This window comes from Pavona decussata, unplaced genomic scaffold (genome assembly GCF_977016875.1).
Source record: "Pavona decussata unplaced genomic scaffold, jaPavDecu1.1 SCAFFOLD_143, whole genome shotgun sequence".
NCBI lineage: Eukaryota > Metazoa > Cnidaria > Anthozoa > Scleractinia > Agariciidae > Pavona > Pavona decussata.
In genome coordinates this window covers 1,065,882-1,088,239 of record NW_028145556.1, presented here as the reverse complement: position 1 = coordinate 1,088,239, position 22,358 = coordinate 1,065,882, and the positions used below count along the sequence as shown (strand labels likewise).

Sequence of the window (22,358 nt, the reverse complement as noted above, 5' to 3'; positions counted from 1 at the left end):
TCAAAGTACAGTAATTGTTTTTCTATTGAGTTTCCTAAGTAAGTTACGTTTCCTTTTGCCTTGCTTCGCGCAGTGATTGGTTAGCAAATCTCGCGCCACTTGAGAAGCAAACCAATTGTGCCTTGCCAGTACGCGTTTTCCCGCGCTTGGCGCCGGTCACGTGTATTTGATTCGAATTCTAATTGGTTCATTGTGTTGTTTCATTTGTTGTGATTGGTCACAGTAATTACTTTGGTTTTGGTTTCGCGACACTCAATTGAAAACTTCTTTTATACCCCAGTGCCTTTTAAAATTCTTGCGGGGTTAAGAATTCGCGAGGTATGATGCTCGAACAAAACCAAATTAGAAACCCCGCCGGTGAAAACAAAAGGCAATGGGTTATTAAGTGACTGATAAATTTGTGTTCATGTAAAACTAGGAGAATTTGAAAGTACTTATGTAAACCTTCGCTGTAGCTCTGTTGATATTGACTTCTAAGTTCTCCTGAACTTCTCTTCTCTTTGCTTCATGTTGTTTAAACACAAACGCTATTTTCTGTTTCATAAATTTAAAGCAGCATTTAATCGTCCTCGGCCTTTGCAGTGTATTTTTTGACTTTCAAGAGAGTATTTTGATATGAAATAGAATTTAAGGTTTGTAAAGTTTTTAAAATTGGAAAAAAAACTATTTTTTAAGATTCCGGGGGGATGGGTAAAAGAACACAGCGAAAAAATGGTAACACTTTGAAAATATTTGCATCAATAGAAACTGTGAACAGGTCGGCCTTATATAAAATATATAGAATTTCAAACTCTGATCTGTTCGCGAGTGCGGTTAATCTATAAATGTTTCAAGGACAAAGACCGGCTTTGTATTATTACTGGTACCGCGTAAATACAGGTTTCTGATAGTTAGACAGCGAAGCAAATATTCATGGGTAGAATGTTGCGTTCTTGTTCCTGACCGTTGTAAATGTTCCTGTTTTTTGCCCGGGAACTTGTTTATGCTTTGAATGATAAGCTATTATACGGCGAGACTATTTATCATCCAAGCTTAGCCGTTTTTACTCTTTCCGTTCAAAACATCCCAATGATACTGTCTACTTCTGCCGGTTTTAGATTGTTTTGCGTAGCCACGAGTATGTAACTGCCCCACATACAAATGAACGTTACTTTTACATACACCGCTGAGTTAATTCTCTGATCCTCATTTGTGCCCTTCATATAAACGACCATTTGATCGTCAACCAATCAGGTGCGTGTATTTTCAACCAGTCAGATACAAGTATTTACACCGGTACCAATAACAATACATAAGAAATTTGATGCCTTAGTATATACAAATTTGCAGAGAATTTAATGTCTAGAGTAATGTTTATATAAGGTGAACTGCTTTGTAGCCTTAGAAGAGACGACGTTGTTCTCGTAAAGACTGATTAAACTTTCCATCAAGGTGAGTTGGCATTTTGCTAACCGCCGGTTAAAGCATTACCAAATTCCAACCTTTTGAGGCAGTGAGAACCTGATCACGCAGTCTTTTAACTCAGAACAAATAGACTTGGGAACGAGATTGGGTAATCAAAGGTTTGCCTCAGCGTGATGGCTGTAGACACGCTGACGAAGTAACAGTATGAAATTTTGATTGGATCGGAGTACAGTACGAGATTAAGCAGGATTTGAAAGCGGTCTCGTTCCTAGACCCCTCACTTGTCGCTGTTTTTAACCAATAGAATGGGGCTTTGGGAACGAGATTGGTGTGACCCGAGCATGCGCCGGTTTACCCTTGAAGTCCAAATACTGTATCAACATGTATATTTTCACGAGCTGTTCTTCTTACATTTCTTATGGTACTATCTGGGGGGATCACTTCTTGAATGTTTTTGATCCAGTGGTCACACTCGGAGGAGAAATTAACTGCTGATTATTGCGGCTTCAAAGGGTTAAGAACTTGTGCTCGCACATTGTATAGTATTATACTATGTACTAGTACATGGTAGAGTAATTTTGTATTTAAGAATTAGTATACATTTATGAGTAAATGGATTTGTGAGGGATAATTTCCTGTTATTTCACATGATTCATGATTGTATTTTTCTACAATTTTCAGTTTACGGCAAGTATGGGCAGTAGTTTTCATAAACCAAGCTTTTGGTAATAGGAGAATTATAGGATTTGTGTAACACCTCTAAGCCATGGCGGAATTTGCACGTCAAAAGATATAGAATAGAAAAAGAACAAATTATATTTTAGAATGAGATTGGGTAAAACGATGTGTTTGATGTTCAGTTATATTTCAGTTTAATACAATCCACATGTCCGAAATTCTCGTCAGACTGTGAAACCTGATTGTGTAGCTGCGAATTGAGACCCAAACGTTTCTCTGTCAAAGTGCACTGCAAACTTCAATGCTCTGTTCGGGGAATGTTCTTGTTGTACATTCGAGGCGACCATAGTCACCATATCCCCCGGATCTCCCTACATACATCCCGCGCTCAAGGTTTAGGGTTGAGGAGAGACACTAAGAAACTTTAAGTCGCAAACTAAACTTTGCGAACTCCTGTTGGCCAACCCCCAAAAGTTAGCGAACTTGTGTACTGACAGAAAACCCGTTACCGGTACCTTAAATTCAATTTGGTGACCGATGTCTCCATATAAACTTTTAGTTGGCCTTCCTGTTCTTAACTCCAGGGATGGAAAAAGGATGAAAAATAAGTCAACTTTCAAATGCTTTGCTCCTATATGAAGGATTTTTGGAACATATTTATGCAACTAATGTGTACATTAGCGGTGTTATTTGGGTGCGATTTGTCACCGGCCGCGGCGAGTCACAGAGGGAGGTTTCGAATATGTTCAAAACTTGATGCAGCTTGGAAAACGTGAACCAGAAATGGTCTAGCAACACATGGTAACTAGCTTGCCGGAGCAGACGCCGAAATCAAAACCCAGAAAAAGCGTCTGCTCTCGCAGGGCTAACAGTTGAAGTAAGCTCTTCTGACCATCTGACAACGTTAACGAGGTGTCGATTTGTGGACTTTATATGGGTACTTCACTCCACTCTACTGCCAAATACTTTAATTACATAGTTCAGTCACAATCAATATCAAAGAAAAAGAACTAGTCAAGAAAGTGAATGTTATTAAAATATGTGTTCTACTAAAGGAAAAAAAAAAAACAATCAAAACGGGTCACTAATGGAAAAGACCAATGTTTGCTGCTAAAAGAACTATGGCTCGTTAAGGGAAGGTATCATACACCTTTTTATAAAAATATTTAGCGATTCAATACAAAATTAAATTCTTTTCAAAATCTCAGCCTGGGGTATATTCTTAAAATTTCGCAAACGGCGTTTGCCCGTATAAAAATATCGAAACGCAACCGACTCTCCAAAAGTAACGATATATTTAAAGACTTAAAGGGGCAGTATTTGAATACTGTGTTAATTAACTTCTAAATCGCTAATTTAAAGAAATATTAATAGTGATTCTACTGAGACGAAAGGCTGAACCAAAATATAGTACAACTGATTTTTAGTGCGTTACGACAGAGAAAATTGAAGTAGGACACAGTCAGGATAGGCTTGGTCAAGAGATGGTAGAGAATTAATGACATTACTTATTCTGATGACGGATGCAACTTGGAAAAAGTGAACCAAAAATGGTCTAGCAAGACATGGCAACTAGCTTGCGAGAAAACCCACAAAAAGGGTCTGCTCTCGCAGGCTAACAGTTAAAGCTCACCATTTGACAACATTAACGAGGTGTCGATTTGTAGACTTTGTATAAGTACTTCACTCCACTCTACTGCCAAATGCTTTAATTACATAGTTCAGTCACAATCAATATCAAAGAAAAAGAACTAGTCAAGAAAGTGAATGTTATTAAAATATGTGTTCTAAAAGAAAAAAAAAAAACAATCCAAAATGCCCGCTGCAAAGCGGATACGCCTCGGTGGAAGATATGACAAATCTACAACAGGTCCACGAGGTTTTGCCAGTGTCTAAATAGATTTGAGGTACATCGAGTTTAGAGTATTGATTCCAACCTTGGAAAGAAAAAAAGGGGGAATGCAACATTCAGGAGGACATTGAATCGATTGATCGGATATTAATGGTTGTTCGCGTTACCGTGACAATTATTTCCTTCTCGTGACAATGTTTTGCTCGCGTGATAAAGCCAATCGCAAACGAGACTTCACGCCCACCAGATCACGAGACCGCTTCGCTTGTTGGATCAGTCAGGCAGGTAGGTGACGTCTATTCTGTTTCGTCCTGTGTTTTCATAATGGATGTTCCAACCTTGATGTACAATTTAAAGGAAGAAGTAACCTGCTCGATATGTATTCACTTGTACACAAATCCCAAACAACTGCCCTGCTTACATATTTTTTGCCTGGAATGTCTGAACAACTTAGCAAGGACGAGCACTCGATATGGCAAGATTAAATGCCCTATTTGCCAGGCGGAAGTCGCTGTTCCCGAGACGGGCACGATGGAAGCTCTGCCTAGCTGTTTCTACGTGAAAAACTTGCTCGATGTCTTGGCCATTAAAGAGTGCAACACGTCAAAAGTAACGTGTGGAAACTGTGATGAGAAACGAGATGAAGCGTCGTACTGTTTTCATTGTGGCAAGTTTTGGTGCAAGGAATGTTTGAACGCACACAATATTTTAAAGGAAAACAAGGAACACCGTGTCCTTTCGCTCAAAGATTTTCAAGATAAGGACTTTGAAGGTGTTCTCAAGAAGCCAGTGTTTTGCCAGAGAGAGCTCCACGACAGAGAAGTGTTAAAGTTTTACTGTACGTTGTGTGAAGTTCCCGTGTGTCAAACTTGTGTTATTGTTGAACATAGCAAACACGATGTGGAACATTTGGAAATAACTGCAAGAGCGGTTAAGAACAACATCGCTACTAAACTGGACACTGCAAAGGAATCATCGAAATCCGTTTCCTCTTACATTCGACAACTAGAGGCAACGTCTAGTCTACTGAAGCATCGTTTGACAACTGGCAAGGAAAGAATACAACAGACAGTTGAATCACTTATCTCGATCTTGCGACAGAAAGAACATGATTTAATAGCTGAAGTGGAAAATAGGACAAAGGAAGCCCAAGACCAAATTATGAAACAGAAAGATGAATCTCAAGAACTTTTGAACAAGAGAGAACAATCCATCTCACAGATTGAATGTCTTGCTGAACGCAGCACTGGAGCAGAACTTGTAAGGGGCAAGGCATTCGTAGACGAGCTATTCCGTGGCCTTCAAGAGCTACAACATGTACCATCATCTAGTGAACAATTTAAATCCCCTAAGACTGTATTTTTGAAGAACCATGAAATATCTCAGTTCCTGCAAGGGTCAAGAATTGGACACCTTGATGAAACTGCAACAGAAGCAGATCGATGTTCAGTAGAAGGGTTTCAAGGAGCTGCATGCAGAGCAGGCCTGAAGACAGACTTTCAAGTGATCACACGGAATTCCCAGGGGGAACAGTACTATTGCCCGGGGGACTACATTTCTGTTGATGTCACTTCAGCACAAGGTGCACTAGCTACCGTAATGAAAATCATTGACAACAGTGATGGCAGCTACACAGCTAGCTTTATTGCAACCACAGGGGGCCCACACAAACTATGTGACCGTTTGTATTTTGAATTTATAGAGGCAATGTATGGGAATATCGAAAATCCTCGTATTATCGTACTAGATTGCGATAGATATTCTCATTAAACATCAAAATAAACGTAGTTTTACCTTAAATGTTGTGTGTTGTCGTTCCTGAGGTTGAAGACGGCTATTTTAGCCATTTGAAGGGTTCGGCGTTGAACGTTCACTCGAGCGTAATAGAAGAGTGAGAAGGGAGGAAAACTTGTTTTGAAAGGGTTCCAGCGCCGGAGCGATGCGTTTTTTGGGGAAAAAATCGCTCCGGCGCTGGAACCCTTTCAAAACAAGTTTTCCTCCCTTCTCACTCTTCTATTACGCTCGAGTGAACGTTCAACGCCGAACCCTTCAAATGGCTAAAATCGCCGTCTTCAACCTCAGGAACGACAACACACAACATTTAAGGTAAAACTACGTTTATTTTGATGTTTAATGAGAATATCTATCGCAATCTAGTACGATAATACGAGGATTTTCGATATTCCCATACATTGCCTCTATAAATTCAAAATACAAACGGTCACATAGTTTGTGTGGGCCCCCTGTGTTGCAACAGAGGCTGGACAGCATGTACCAACCATTCAAGTTAATGGACAAAGCATACCACAAATGCCACTACTAGACATCAAAGAACGTTCTTTCACACCTGTGAGATTCATAGGGGAGGAAAGCATTCAAGACAAACGAATGAAGAGTCCGTGGGGAATGGCTGTCAATGACATTAATGAAATTTTCATAACTGATAAAGAGAACAACCGCATTGTAGTGTTCAACAAAAAGGGGGAATTTGTCAGGTCCTTTGGACAAAATCTGCTGAATAAGCCAACTGGGATATGTATTGATAAAGAAAATAGGGTTTATGTTGCAAACAGAGGTGATAACAGAATATTACTTTTTTGTCCCAAGGGAGAATATATTAAGGCAGTTCACAATGGTGAAACTCTTAAAGAACCACGGGGAATATCCCTTGATGTAGAAGGAAATCTCATTGTTTGTGACACAGGAAACAAATGTGTTCGGCTCATTTCTCCTAAAGGATACATTTTTAAGACAATAGGGAGGGGTAGGTTGCAGATGCCATTTGGCTGCTTGTTTTACTCTGGTAAGGTATTTGTGTCTGACAGTCATGCCGATCTGATTAAGGTTTACAGTAGCTATGGTAGATTTCTGTATGAATTTGGCAGTTGTGGGACTGGGGATGGAGAGTTCAATGAACCAGCTGGCCTGGCAGTGGACAAAACCGGACACCTTCTGGTTTGCTCTGGGGATAACCACAGAGTACAGATCTTTACTCTAGATGGAAAGTTTGTCACAAGGTTTGGAAGATGTGGAAGTGAGCTAGGACAACTCAGAGACCCCAATGCTGTTTCAGTGTTAAAAAATGGTACCATTGTTGTTTGTGAGTTTGGAAATAATCGCTTACAACTTTTTGAGTAGTTACATAGACCTTTAAAAATCTAAGATGCTAACAGCAATGCCAAAGAAAAAAAAACTGAGTCTCAACATCTCGTGACAAAAAAAACTATTGCAAAAAATTAATATGAATTTGTGTCACCAAATCTATAAAGTTGACACAACTGTTTTGAGGCCTCCTCTCTGCACACATGCACATGCAGCTCACAGTAGCCCATGAGAGGAAGATAATGCATGGAGTTTGAAGTTGATTCCCTGTCTGTCTAGTACTCAGAAAATTTCTTTATGATGTCTCTTCTTTTTTATTGTTTCATAATTTATGGGCCAGCTGTGATGTGCATTAAAAGATACCAAGAAAAATTACTGATTCCTAACTAACAAGCCGCATTTATTTATTGTACTCCACTTGTAGTTACTGTAGTGTTTGAAATGTGTGTGAAACAAGTACCAATATGCAACGTATAATCTTTCAGTACACTTATAGTTATTTGTAAAGTGCAAAAAACTGATGTTCTGGTTATATTAATTTACACAGTAAAAATTAATCAATCCTGTATTTTTCACTTTTTCTTATAAGGTTCTGTTTGTTATGAATTTCTTTTTAGGTGCATGTTTTGGTGACTGTAACATTTCTGTATATTTTTACTTGTTGTTCCTATTTTTCACTAATACCTGCCCTGCTGGCTTGTCAAAATGCAGCGCATAATTTAGAATATACAGCAGTACTATATACAAACCAAAAACACCTCAGTACCCTTAGATGGCAAATTAAGTAATAACTGAGCAAAGCCAGATTCACAAATAATTTATAGTTTGATTATAAAAGCTTTTAATAAAGATGATATGTAAACAAGAATGCAGTTCAGAGCTGACAGTAAATAACAGTAAGTCATCAGCTAATACTCTACCAAAATTTATCAGTGTCTATAAACTCCATCCCAACTTTGATTGGTCATAATATCTAGACAACTGTTTTAAAACCAGTACCAATATTGTTTTGCAAATTGATAAAAAAAATTAGTTACCCTCACAATAATGTTTTGTATGACCAAATTATAGATATCTTAGCCAAATAAATGCCCTTTCAATCCCTTGGGAAGAAAATTATTTTCTGCTCTGTGCTAAAAGAATAATCAGTTATGTTTCAGCGAGATGATTATTAATGACCGGTTGGCTTAATCCATTTATTGCCATTATAATCACTTGTATATCATGCTCAGTCTCCTTGTACTTGTAAATAAACAGATAGACTGAATGGTAAAGTTGTTCTTGTCTGATGAGCTTCATTGATTTTGTCTCCCTCTCCCTCGCTCTAGTGTTAGGGTCATTTGGTTATAAAAGCATAAGAGAAGAAGTACGTTGCAAAAAAGAAACGGACTGATTTCAGGTCCTAGCGGTTTCTGGTGCAGCATGTCTGCATGGCCTCAAGTCCAATCAGGACATAATGTTTAATGGCATTACTAATTGTGATGACGTCTGGTTCAGTTTCCGTGGCAATTGTATCGCTTGATTGATTAAATGCCAACCGCAAAGCAGGTACGCCTCAGTGGAAATGAATTGTATGAATACAACAAATCTACAACAGGTTCAAGAGGTTTTTGCAAGCGTCCAAATGGATCTGCCTATATCGAGTTTGCAGTATTGGTTACAAACTTAAAAAAAATAAAAATAAAAAAAAAAAAATAAAAACACACAAATGTAACATTCAGAGAGTAACGCTTTCGATGGCTGTATTTGGTCGCGTGACAATTATTTTCTTCGCGTGACTAAAGCCAATCACAAACGGGACATGCACGCCTATCAGATTTCTCAGAAACTCCCGGTTCGCTTGTCTTCGAGCTTCTTGATCAATTAGGCAGGGAGGTGACGTATTCTATTTCGTCCTGTGTTTTTGTGATGGATGTTCCAACCTTGATGTACAATTTAAAGGAAGAAGTAACTTGCTCGGTGTGTATCCAATTGTACACAAATCCCAAGCAACTGCCCTGCTTGCACATTTTTTGCCTGGAATGTCTGAACAACTTGGCAAGGACGAGCACTCGATATGGCAAGATTAAATGCCCGATTTGCCAGGCGGAAGTGGCTGTTCCCGAGACTGGCACCATGGAAGCTCTGCCTAGCTGTTTCTACGTGAAGAATCTACTCGATACTTTGGCCATTAAAGAGTGCAACACTTCAAAGGTGACGTGTGGAAACTGTGACGAGAAACGAGATGAAGCTTCGTACTGTTTTCAATGTGGCAAGTTTTGGTGCAAGGAATGTTTAAACGGACACAACATATTGAGAGAGAACAAAGAACATCGTGTCCTTTCGCTTAAAGATTTTCAAGATAAAGACTTTAAAGATGTTCTCAAGCGACCAGCGTTTTGCCAGAAGGAACTCCACGAGAAGGAAGTACTCAAGTTTTACTGTAAAATGTGTAGCGTCCCCGTGTGCCAGAACTGTGTGATTGTGGAGCATAACAAACACGATGTGGAATATTTGGAAGTATCTGCAAGAGCGGTAAAGAAAAGTATCGCTTCCAAACTTGAAACTGTGAGGGAAGCAAGGCAGGACTATACTGATGTCATTCAAGAATATGAAGAAAAGTCCAGAATACTTGATCATCGTTCGCAAAGTATCAAAGGACAAATACAGGAAGCAGCCAAATTGCTTATTGCCACCATTCAACGGCAGGAAGAAGAAATGATAGCCAAAGTAGAAAACGAGACAAAAAGAATAAGGGAAGTCGACATGAGGAACAAAGGCGAATTGCAGGATAAATTAAAATTGATCGAAGAGTCTATCAGACAAGCGGAACGTCTCCTTGAACGTAGTACAGGAGCAGAACTTGTAAAGAGCACAACGGCCATCGATAAGCATTTCCATGATCTTGAAACTGGTTTGGAAGCCGATCTTGGTCCGATGTTACCGGCTGACGGATGGGCCACGTTTCTGAAGAACCAAGAACTCTCTCAGTTCCTTCAAAATTCAGTAATTGGCCACCTTGATAAAACTGCAACAGCAGTTAATGAATGTTCAGTGGAAGGATTACGAGAAGGTTCAGTGGGACTGGAGACAGATTTTCAAGTGATCACACGGAATTCCCAGTGGGAACAGTACTATTGCCCGGGGGATTACATCGCTGTCAATGTAATTTCACCACAAGGAGGAAAAGTTGGGACCGAAGTTAAGGTCGCAGACAATAACAATGGCAGTTACACAGTTTCCTTTATCCCAACAGAGACTGGACAACATGCATTAACCATTCAAGTAAATGGGGCAAAGATTCAAGAAATTTCACTTGTCGTCAAAGAGCGTTCCTTTACACCCATGGGATTCATTGGGAAAGAAAAGATTGACGGCAAGAAATTGGATTATCCCTGGGGAGTGACTGTAAATGACATGGATGAAATCTTCATAACTGACATGTGGAACAACCGCATTGTAGTTATAAATGAAAAGGGAAAGTTTATCAGGTCCTTTGGAAAGAATCTGGTCAAATGGCCAAATGGGATATGCATCGACAAGGGAAACAGGGTTTATGTTACAAACAGATTGAATAACAGAATAATGCTTTTTAATTCCAAGGGTGAATACATTACAGAAGTTTACAATGGTGAAACTCTTAAAGAACCCCGGGGTATAGCACAAGATGCACAAGGAAATCTTATTGTCTGTGACTCAGGAAACAAATGTGTTCGGTTTTTCTCCCCTGAAGGACACATTCTTAAGACAATAGGGAAGGGTCGGTTAAAAATGCCATTTGACTGCTTGTGCTATGAAAACAAAATCTTTGTATCAGATCGTGATGCCAATGTCGTTAAGGTTTATAACAGCAATGGAAGATTTCTGTATGAATTTGGCAAACATAGCACAGGGGATGGAAAGTTAAATGGGCCAACTGGATTAGCAGTGGACAAAACAGGACATCTGTTGGTTTGCTGTGCAAATTGTCGTAGGGTGCAGGTCTTTACACTAGAGGGAAAATTTGTCACAAAGTTTGGGGTGGAAGACTTAGTACTTGGTAGGCCTACTAGTGTATCTGTCTTGAAAAGAGGTCTCATTGTTGTGTGTGACATTGGAAATTGTGGCTTACAAATTTTTGAATAATGGAAGACAAGGGATTTACTTTCAAAAGTCGAGGTACAGATTGAATACCATTATAAGAGTTAAATTCCATATGAATCAAATTATGATGTTTCCATAATAAATAAGTGTTATGGTTACAAGTGTGGAACACACTGTGTGGTGCATAGTTGTGTTTTTCATGATTACCAAATAATGCTAAAGGTATAAATTGAAGCAAACAATTAATAAAATTTTAAATAAAAATTATCACACACCGAGGGACCTATCCCCAGGACTAGACACTGAGACAAATTCCAGGTGACTCTAAGTCCAAATTCTATTTACAAACACCTAAAAAGTATACGATTATCCTGCACCCCTAAATTTTAGAGCATTCTTATGTTTTTTTTACTGAGTTAAATGTTCAAAGGCATAAGCTATCAACTAATTTCTTATTTCTTCTGTATATCTCTTTGAACCAATTCAAAAATGTCACTGTGTTTGGAGTGTTAACTTTTTTATGAATTCAGCACAGCAGAAAATAATTTAACAATGGTGGTTTTTTATCGAAGCCAACTCAAAAGCTCAGCTGCACACTGATTTCAATGTATACATTTATTAGTTATATAAGCTGTATCTATGTTTACTATACTTTTTAATTCTTTCTTGTATTTGTAACCAAATAGTGTGAAATAAAATGATTTGATTTGATCTGACAGACAATGTTGCTTCACTGCATAATGTATAAGTTCTTTGTTAAGTTTAAAATATATTAAACTGTGGTGCTCACGCTGTTTCAAACAGTTGGTTTAAAAACCACGTCCAGTGATATCTTGGCTTGCACATTGCATTTTCCTGCTTCGGAATCAGGTAAATTTTCAAAGTTTCTTAGTTTAAGGTCTGTAAATATATATAATATTCATGACATCATATTTTTTATGAATACCTACCTGATTTTTTAAAGAGGTCACGGTGGATCATAAAAAACTTGAGCACTTTTCATTAAAGCCACTGAAACAGAGGATTCAGTCCCCGAGAAGGATCAGAATGATGGACAAGTCACTTTCTGAGCTTTCCCATATCATTTTATGTCACCTCTCACAGCCTGAGATCTTTCTATAAGTTAACATTTTGTTATGAATATGAATCCTTAGCCAATTATTTTACTTGCAGAGAAGTTTACCGGTATGCAATGAAATCTGATCCCCTTAAATTCTAAATGACATTGGCTTTATGAAAATTCTAGCTGTCCTTATAATACATAAATTCTAAATGACAGTTTGTTGTCATGAAATTTAGTTTGAGATGTCATTTTACATATAAGAAAAATTTTCAATTCTTAATCTAGTTTTTAATCAAAATTAAATTCAAATATTTGACGTGATCAAGACTCTCCCACATAGCTTTTCCACTGAGATTTTAGCTTGGAGGCCCTTGCCTTTTTGTCAAAATTGCCCGGATAATTAGCATTGAGTCTGGGCACAAAGCATTACCCTCAAACATTTGGGTACTTGTCACCATTATTGATGTGGTTCTTTATCTACACACAATTTGAGTGACAGCCCAAATCTGACGTATGCCTCACAGGCACCCAAGACTGCAACAGTAACAACAGAAGAGATACACATGTGTAGTTCCAGTGTTTCTTGATGTCTTTGACAAGAGTAAAGGCTTCTGAAGGAGTTAAGCAGCATGGGCACCAAGCCTAAACAGGACCTCAGTTTCACCTTCACATCCTCTGCCTTTGGGCGGCTTCCCAATGAGTATTGAATATGGCTCAATTATCTCTTATAAAACATTTGGGAAAATGGTCTCTAAATATTCAATTTGTTTTCTTTCCAAATGTGCAAGAAATTTGTCTATTCTAGACTGTTTGGACTCCTTGTAAGCATCCAGTCTCTGTTGTATATGAGGTTTGGTCAGCAAATCTTTGTAACTGTGCATGCTTGTTGGAGGAGCGTGATAGCCATTTGTGTGGGAAATTTCATCCGTTGTGAAACCATTCTGTTCGCCTGTCGGTCTTGTGCCCAATACATGCCCGTTACCATTGGTAATTGGAGCAGGCTCTTCAGCCATTTCATCTAAAGCACACTGAAGTTCCCAATCCAATTCAACTTGTGATTGCTTTTTTTCATTGTTATCAATGGCATCCTAAATTAAAAACCACAAATTACAACATTTCAGTCTTGAAATGTGAGGATAAACACAAATACCTCCTCATCTCACTCTATTATTTAAATCCTACTTACAAATAAATCACTGAAAATCATTTGCATTTTTATATTAAAATACTGATAACGAACTTGGTTTACAGTCCCTAAATATTTGTGTCATCATTGACATCATTCAACTTCTATCAAATGTTTGTTGTCTCCAGTTGGATTTTTAAGAAAGTGCCACCTGATGAGAGTACCACACCCATGACAGGGTTATAGCTGCATGACAAAGAAGGCACACTTACCTGGTCCTCCTTAGCAGTTTTAGTTTGCAATCGCCATAAGAAACGAAGATAGCAACCATTTAATCTAAGTGTATGACCTTGCCAATTACATTGAATAATAGGGGACTTTAAACATTTCTCACTTTTAATAGTTTCAAGGTCTGATACAAAACAACAACTATTAACAGTAATATTATAATTTTGTTATGCTTGCTGTTTCAAGTTCAACTCCCATGATTTAAAAAAAAATACCCTTTACTTCCTGGTAGGAGCCAATCACAAGTCGAGCATGTTTGTCAGCTAACCCATTATTCAAGGTTAAACTTTTAGCACCATGGGTATTTGAATGAGTCTAGTAGGTATGCAGTCTCGTCATCCTTCAAAATACTACAGACCAAGTACAAAAGTAATTGCCTACCTTGAAGGTTTTGTAATTCCACTGGAATGAGATGATAGCACCATAGAAATCCCACACGGAAAATTCAGGCCATAAAACTTTAAGAAATGACAGACTGGAATAGGAACACTGCAAATGAGAAGGCAAATTTAAATTACAGTACTGTAATTTTGACAAATGATTCAGTCAAGATTATCTAGCACCTTGTTTTGTTAGGGTTCCCTGATGGTTTACTGGTCGCTATATAATAATCAACAACTATACAAGTATTTAATATGAGATGATGGATAGCCGACAAGGCTGTTAATAACATATTGCAGCTCTTTCTATGTTTGAAAATTCATTTGATTTAATCTCATTGGTGATCTGGAAGAAATTTACATCCAAGCAAGGTTTTGTACAATGTACATTAAATCAAACATTGGACCTGAAAAACTAGGATGACTTCCATGACAGTGTCCCTTATATGGATTTCACGAATGTTCTTGTCTTAGAAGGAAACATTAAGATGTAGAGGCCAGCACAATGCCTTCACAGCTGGGGAATGAAAACCTGGAACATAAAATTGTATTCTACTGGCCCAGTGAGCCAGAGTGGGTTTACCTAATACAACAGTCAGACTTCTAACCACAAAGAAACCAAGTTCATGAACATAGGCACAACTTACCTGCCACAAAAGGAAGTCACTAAATCGCACCTCCCCTGATGTTCTTATTAACATGTCAGGATGTGGAGACCGTGATGTGTAAAGACATTTCTCTAAGAGCGACTCGCTAACATCACTGTGGGTTTTAAGTAAAAAAAAATGACATCAAGCAAACTCCGATATGTTATTTTGAATTTCATCAGATAACAAATTGCACTTTGTTGAATAAAGGAATTAAAACTTACCAATGAATAATAACAGCAGTGAGTATACTTAATATCCTTACCTTGATTTTATTAAGCCAAGTTCAACTCCCTCAGCCATGCATTTCACAGCATTGGATATTTCATGTCTTGATGTATATGCTAGACACACATTTAATGTCGCCCTGATGAAAACAAGTTAGAAAAAAAAGAGAAATTTTTTTCTCTATGACATTTGTGTGGGTGAACATCCTTATAAGGACCACTCATGATCAGTGAGACACCAAGGACATTTACTGTATTAATAATATTATTATTATAAGGGAAGTTCCCAATAGATTTGGCAAATTATCCACACAAGAAAGCATACAATCCTGGCCAAGCCTTACAAAACTCATTTTAGAAACCCTACACCAAAGTAAATACAATTGCCGTGATTCCCCCACCCCACCCCCTCATGTACATGTAATGTTAATTTCATGCAGCCTTTACAAAGGCCAGATGTCATGAAGCAGTGTCACCGATTTTTAACGTCACTATGAATAGCCCAAAAACGTATTTGTTTCAATGGAATTGTTAAAATAATGTTTGAGTTTTGTTAACAATGACCCCACTAGTGCACAGAAACTAGTATTAATTATGTTTGGCTGCGGATCGCTAGGATAAAAGTAGATTACAACTTGAAAAAATTGGCCAACTTTTTCAAGTTATTCCTGTGTATTTTGGAGAAGTCACAAAAAACTGATCATAGTTTTTTCTTCCTAGGAGAAAAACCTTGTTTTTTTCTTCCTGACGTTGTAAGAGCAATTTTAGTTTGAAACCAGGCTGATTATAAACTACTTGAACAGTTTTGGCCAAAGTAGAGCAGAATCGCCATGACCGTGCACCTTCAAGCATTGTTTTTTGAGAATAGTCTATTGTTGGAATAACAATAGACTATTGGTAAGAGTCAATACTTATGATACACCTTAACTTAGGAGGGAAGCTCAAAAACTTCTGAATAACAACTCACAATGATTTCCCCACTCCAGAAACTGTGAGAAGACTGGTATACAAGTCTTTTTCAAAGATCACAGAAGACAGGAATAATAAACTCCATGTTTTACTCCCAGAAAGGAACACCTGCCATTACAATTTGAGGAAGAGATGAAAATTCAACGCTAAAGAACTCATTCCCTCTTAGTAATGCGCTCAAATTGCATTTTTTGTCATTTTATAATAGCAGTTTTTTAACCTTTAAAGATTTTTTAAATTTTTTAAAATTTTCTTGTAAAAAAAATATATAATTCAACCCCCGGGTTGCAATTTAATTTTAATAAAGCATCTATCTATCTATAATAAGGGATTGTGGGATTGTTTGGGTAGACGGATGGACATCACGCCAAAAACAAAAAAAAAATGCATTTTGCGAAATAATTTCTCAGGATAGGGTAGTCAGGGCATGAAGTTAATAACTTTTTTCTTAAGGAGACATTTGGCTCCTAAATATTCTAAAGTGGTCGCCAAGTCCAAAAAGTTAGTAGCCATTTTTTTCCAAAACGAAAACAAAAAAATTATATTGAAAATGCGTTATCATGGATGATAATATCAAATCGTAGGCTTTCCTAGCGTAAGGAATGCCTGGACGGTTTTGTTGATGTCTAAAGAATAGCAAACAACAATTCTGGTCATAGCAAAGAATGAACATCACCAACATTTCATCACATGGTAAGTTTTTTTTATTTTTGGAAATTGTCAAGCTTTCCCTCGAAGACCACCAAATTTGATGATCTCATCATGATGTCCACTTATTTCAAAGACTCAGCGGCATTGTTTACATGTACACTACAATATCAACCACTTGCCAGAAGTCTTAAGTTGGCAAAATCTTTTGTATCCATTTCAGAAACATAAGTTGGCAAGTTTGCTAAACTATTGTTTCTAATACATTAAAGAAAATCATACTGAATTACAGCATTGAAAAGACAGTTTCCATTAGCAGAAGTAATTGTGGCTGTTATTTCTTGTCGTAAAGGAATATCCTCTGGCACCAGGGACATTGCCAATTTGTCTTTCGGTAATCCCACGTGGCCACGGAGGGGCAAGGTGCGAAAAAACTTCTTGTCGGCATATTTTTCTTCCACGGCCTGTGCGAATTCCGAAACCTCATCCTCGGTCCCGGTTGTATGCGCAGCCAATATTTGAAATAAATTTTCCCAATCCTCGTCGACGTTCATTTTCAATTTAAATCACTCGGCGAAATGAATATTAATGAAAGTCTGAGCGACGAAATCCACCATCTTGGATATTTCAGAGGTCATGTGCGGTCATGTTCTGAGCCTGCAATATTGTACTGTTAGCAAAAGGGACATTTGAATGCGCAATACACAACGAAGCCTCTGAATTATCCAAGATCGCGGATGTTAATGGAGAGTTTGTGACGGTTTTGCTACAAATAAACCTCCCCATTCGCACCGATTTTCTTTTTCAAGCTTTATTGTATTGCACAATACATAAAGGTAGGATAAAGGAAAGGGTTCTGGTCGCCAATGTGGCGACTAACTTTTGAATCTTGGTCGCCAGCACAGAAAACTTAGGCGCATTGGCGACTGTATCAGGCGCAATTTCGTGCCCTGGTAGTTCTTGTTAAATAGTCTAGTTTTCACCTTTAAAAGTCAGTCAGAGCATTTCCTATACAACTGACTGACGAGAAATGCACTCATTCATCGGCACAATTTCCATCCATCTACCCAAATGATCCCGTGTAATCCCTCACTCGTTCCAGCCTATCCATAGTTTCTGGAGTAGCAAATAACCTCTGTATAGTCATATTATACTTGTGAGTGCTAACCCATTTAACAGAAGGCCTCGACCCTTGCAGACACTCTTTTGGCTCATCACGCAATCTTTCCTCCAGATTGAAGAGCCAAAAGAGCGTCTGCAAGGGGGACTAATTTAACAGATGTGTGAGCTTGATAATGGTTTTGTTAGTTATTAATACCAAGACACTCAGGTCAGCACTATATACATAGTAGCTGTTGTGCAGATATGGAAGGAGCCATCACAGAGGGATGGGGAGTTCAGACGCTTGACTGAGATCACTTGAGTGAAATGCTTTAAATTTATTATATACATAATTATACATACATATACATTACTTACTTGGTATTGTTCTGAGAGAACTTTACCACTCTTGCTACTGATCTTTGCAAATCTTCAGGTAACAGAGTGAGATCACCAATAGCTCTTACACAAACTCCATGCTTCTGTATCATTTCTCTACAAGAAAAATTAATTAAAAATACGGTTCTCAATATTATTTTGTTCATGCTTTGATTTCACTTACATGTATGCATTTTAAGAATAGGTGGAATTTCAGTGGTCCAACCACTCACTCAACAAATGTTTTGGTAAAAAGATCAACATGCTAACAGCCTAACTACATAATTTACAGTAACAGTGCCTTGAGCGCATAACTACTAACTAGAGGCGTTTAGATTCTTGTTCGAGGATGAGTTTTACCAAACAGAGAAACAGTGTGTACGCGTGAGTTCACCAGTGTCATTTTACGGGAAAATGAGATAGTCGTTGTCAAGTTACTACAAGTTTTAGTGAGAAGGGCTTAGTGGTGAAGTCAAGTCCTCAAAACATAGGTGATCTCGTCTTTTGAATCACAAAAGAGCTTAGCTAATCATCATTCAAAACAACTGTATCAAATTCATCACTCACAAAGACTAAACAAAGCTTCCTAGGAAACATCCCTTGTAAGTACTTCGCTAAAAACTTAAGGTCAAATTTTGTATTGGTAGTTGTACTCATACTAGAATTTAAAGGTCTCTACTGGTAAGTTAAAGGAAGCACAAGTCATATTTTAACTTTTCTTAAATAGATACTAGGGAGCAGCCTAGTCAGTCAATCAAACAACTGGCAGCAGTGCTCTAGTCTAGGACTATAGTAACCACTCTCAGTTTTCTCAGGGACCATAAGGGGGTGTTTACGTGATACCAGCGTGACTTTCATTCTGGTACAAGTTCACTCCTGCGGTTCAGTATTTGTTTACATGACACCAGCACAAAATCTCATACTGAAGGAGTCAAACCGGTGTAAGTTCACCCTGGTAACTGTGCCAGAGCAAGATTTTCATTCTGGTACAAAAACTCACTCCAATGTCATGTAAACGCAAGACAACTGTTCATTCCACCACGAAGTCACTCTCCTGGAAGACTGAAAGGGGTAGCACATGCGTAGAAATAATAATTTATAATAATAATATTAAAAATTTATATAGTGCGACTTTCCATAAAATGATCAAGTGCACTGTACATCATAGGAAATAAGACTTATCCTAAAAGACATAAATTTACAATGGTTTCAACAAAACATGTTAAAATAAATAAAAGATAAAATCAATGAAATTCAATAGAAACCAACTTGACTTTAATAAAAAGCTAACTTAAAATAATGTGTCTTTAAGAGCTGCTTAAAACGATGAACGTTTGCCTTGTTCCTTACTTCTAATGGCAGTCTATTCCATATCCTCGGTGCTGCTACTGCAAATGCCCGATCTCCTATAGACTTTTTTGTTATACCTCCAGATGCTAATAACAAAATACCGTCATTTGATCGAAGGCTGAAGCCGGATTTTTCCTTGACATGCACTTGATCATGATCACAAAGATATTTTGGTGCAAGGTCTTCGTTTTCTAATCCAAGATGACGTCATATTTACATCAGCCACCATGAAGTGTTCCTTCATCATGTGAATGTGGAATGAAATCTCATTCCCTCATGTAAACAAGGTATGAAATCACAATGTCATACAGTCATGCTGGTATGAAACACACATTGGTGCGAATTTGCACATTTACTGTAAACACCCCCTTAAACGTGTTTATCTACCATCATGCCAATCATTTGCTTATTGTTGTTATTATTAATTCACTACAAACATTTTTGTGCCATGAAGCTACATACTTTTCTTCCATCAGCCTGTCAAATTTTTGCTTAGCAAGCTCCATGAGTCCATCAACTTCTTCTTTTGAGCGTTTGAAGTTTTCTATACTAAAGGCATAAACTGTCACTTCAGGTATTCCGAGATCAAAGCACCATTCAAGAACCTGTGCCAAGAAAAATGACAGACATTCAAAGACATTCTAAACTGATATTCAGCTTTAGAGTCCTAAAGAGATAATGACTGTCAAACTCTGTGAGATTTTGTTTTGGAATCATGTTCAATGTAAAGCCAAAAAAGTGGCAGCCATAATAATAATAATAATAATAATAATAATAATAATAATAATAATAATATTATTGTGTCGCAAAAGGAATGTAGCTGAGGGGAGAAGTCCCCTCTACTAATAGTGGACACCTAACTAAATAGCCTATTTTAACTCTAGCTGAACAAGAAAGAACTACTAACAATATATTGAAATTTACATCGTAAACCATATTAAAATATCAAAAATTTCATACATCAATTGTAAAACTCATGATTAAAAATTTTAAATTGCAGCCTGTTAATACAAACACCATGTAGAATACTGAGAGCATGAATAATGTAATCACAAGCATATTTAAACTGTTTCTTCATATAAACCCACTAAGATACTGGAAAATTTACAATTCAATTTGACAAAAGTATAATAAATTTTCTTTCACCCAGAGAGATATATGGAGCATTACATTGAGATTTCAAAGCTTATGGCTCGCAGTCAGTTCCAAGTATGACCAAAATTCCCCCAACACTGGGGATTTGTCATTTTCTTGATCCACATGGTGAGGTATTGGTCATCAGAGGTCTGCCTAGGGGTGGGGCATTGGCCATTTTTTTCTAATAATACAGAATGTCACACTTTTTGCTGCTACAAAAAATACGTATTATTCTATTCAATTTTATGAGAAATACGTACTCTGCTTATTCTTATCAAAAGTGAGATTTAATTCATTCAAAATGTCATGTATTATTATAAATAATTTATTGCAGTAGCATATACCAAACCCCATGTAGTTTGTATTCTACATGTGTTTTCCTTCTGTGTTCACCCATTCGCACATTGTAGGTGCAATCACTGTTTAATGGTAATGGCGATTGGGATTCTCATACTTTGAAAATAAACTTCTAAACAGATGTTGAATGTTTTGTTAAATGGGAGAAGCAATGAGTTAAACTTGACTGAATATCGAGCTCAATTTTCAAAGAACAAAAGGTGGGTATGTAGTAAGTCTGCTCTCTGGGTTACCAATTAAATAAAATCACGAAAATATTTTCTTATTTGCAGTAAGAAGCAGAGACTGCTTGTTTTATAAGTCATAGGATTTCTAAGTTAACAGCGATAAATGTCATGTTGGAGTAAGGAAATATTAACAGCTCTGTTTTTGAAGTTTTGATGATGTTGTGTTCAAGTTCAATACTGATTCAATAAATCATATATTTTTCTGCTTGGAATTATGATTTTTAAGAAAAACAGTTTGGTCTTGTTCCCTGGGTGGGACATTTCAAGACTAAATTATGAACCCTTTTCTAAGTTATACCGTGTTTTTTTTGTTTTGGGGGGGGGGGAGCTGATGCCACCATGGGGCATTTGCAGTTGCCCAAAGTGAAAATGACAAATGACGAGGAATGCCAGGCATAGGGATGGTCATGCAATCGTATTGACTGAGCCATTAGAATTAGCCAAATTGTCCCTGTTACTTTGTAAAAGATTGTTTCAATATGGACCAGAAAAACTATCCATTGCTTGTGTTGGCGGGTGCCCACATTAATTAAGTGAGCAAATTTTGGAGAAAATATATGGCTACATGTATCTGCCAGGACTGACAAAACTGTCGACGTCTGCCATATTAAGCGGGTATCTGTAAATATGTGTAATATGGGAGGGAGGGGGTTGACTGTCCCAGCATAGGTATGTAAACGGTCCTTTGTAAGAGCCGTGTACACGTGCACCCTTACAAGGAGCCTTTAGGTGTAGAGTACATTTTGGTGATGCAATAATCATCGACCATAATTATCGGCACATCCTTTTGGAAACATATTATATTTACAGAATAAAACTTAAGGCAGTGCTGCTTACTTCAAATTTGGCGTTAAAAAAGTTCTGTCACTAAACATCTGTAAACGTATATACGGTGTGTACTTTGATATTTGGGGATAGGATTACAATAGAGAACGTCGTGAAACATTCTTCAAGATAGACGACGTTCTAGCGCTTGCTCCATCATTTGTGAAACCCAAAAAAACGTAGTATAGTAAGCTTCATATGGCACTAACCTCAGTCAACTTTTCGAATCCTTTCTCGTGCCCTTTTGAGCGTTCACAATTCACTTTCTTGGCGAATCTCCTATTTCCATCCATAATTATCGCTACGTGTTTGGGCATCGGGCCGGATTTGATGACATTATTACAAAACGACCTGAGGTACGAGGTCTTTCTCTCTTCCTTGAACCAGGACATGCTGCCAATGCCGTTTTTTACAAGACGAAAAAGAACAACAAAAAGAACAAAAAAATCGCACCGGCCCGCCGGTCACGAATGTCGAAAACTTAACATGTGCGCATGCGCACTGAGCGCTTTATGATTATGCATGATGTCATGACAA

General features: G+C 37.7%; 2 protein-coding genes and 1 pseudogene across 2 annotated transcripts; 2 read left to right on the top strand and 1 right to left on the bottom strand.

Moving 5' to 3' along the window:
- The first annotated feature begins 4,224 nt into the window (after nucleotides 1–4,224).
- Nucleotides 4,225–7,218, top strand: LOC146466500 (E3 ubiquitin-protein ligase TRIM71-like; annotated as a pseudogene).
- Nucleotides 7,219–8,862: 1,644 nt separating this feature from the next.
- LOC146466499 (E3 ubiquitin-protein ligase TRIM71-like) lies at nucleotides 8,863–11,272 on the top strand. Its single transcript, XM_085127354.1, has one exon. The coding sequence runs from the start codon at nucleotides 8,945–8,947 to the stop codon at nucleotides 11,138–11,140; it is 2,196 nt and encodes a 731-aa protein (XP_084983480.1). The 5' UTR covers nucleotides 8,863–8,944; the 3' UTR covers nucleotides 11,141–11,272.
- Nucleotides 11,273–11,540: 268 nt separating this feature from the next.
- On the bottom strand, nucleotides 11,541–22,356 carry LOC146466498 (dehydrodolichyl diphosphate synthase complex subunit DHDDS-like). Its single transcript, XM_085127355.1, has 7 exons — nucleotides 22,031–22,356; nucleotides 19,738–19,880; nucleotides 17,926–18,042; nucleotides 14,868–14,969; nucleotides 14,603–14,717; nucleotides 13,957–14,064; nucleotides 11,541–13,249 (listed from the first exon to the last, which is right to left on the bottom strand). Exons 1-7 carry the CDS (start codon nucleotides 22,211–22,213, stop codon nucleotides 12,887–12,889), a joined length of 1,131 nt encoding a protein of 376 aa, XP_084983481.1. The 5' UTR covers nucleotides 22,214–22,356; the 3' UTR covers nucleotides 11,541–12,886.
- Nucleotides 22,357–22,358: the final 2 nt, after the last annotated feature.

Excerpts from the sequence above, each read along its gene's own strand:
- LOC146466499 (XM_085127354.1), top strand. The coding sequence starts at position 8,945 with ATGGATGTTCCAACCTTGATGTACAATTTAAAGGAAGAAGTAACTTGC.
- LOC146466498 (XM_085127355.1), bottom strand. The coding sequence starts at position 22,213 with ATGTCCTGGTTCAAGGAAGAGAGAAAGACCTCGTACCTCAGGTCGTTT. Across the intron at positions 14,718-14,867 it reads CTTGGCTTAATAAAATCAAG|TGATGTTAGCGAGTCGCTCT; the intron begins GTAAGGATATTA and ends TAAAACCCACAG. Across the intron at positions 13,250-13,956 it reads GGAATTACAAAACCTTCAAG|GATGCCATTGATAACAATGA; the intron begins GTAGGCAATTAC and ends TTTTTAATTTAG.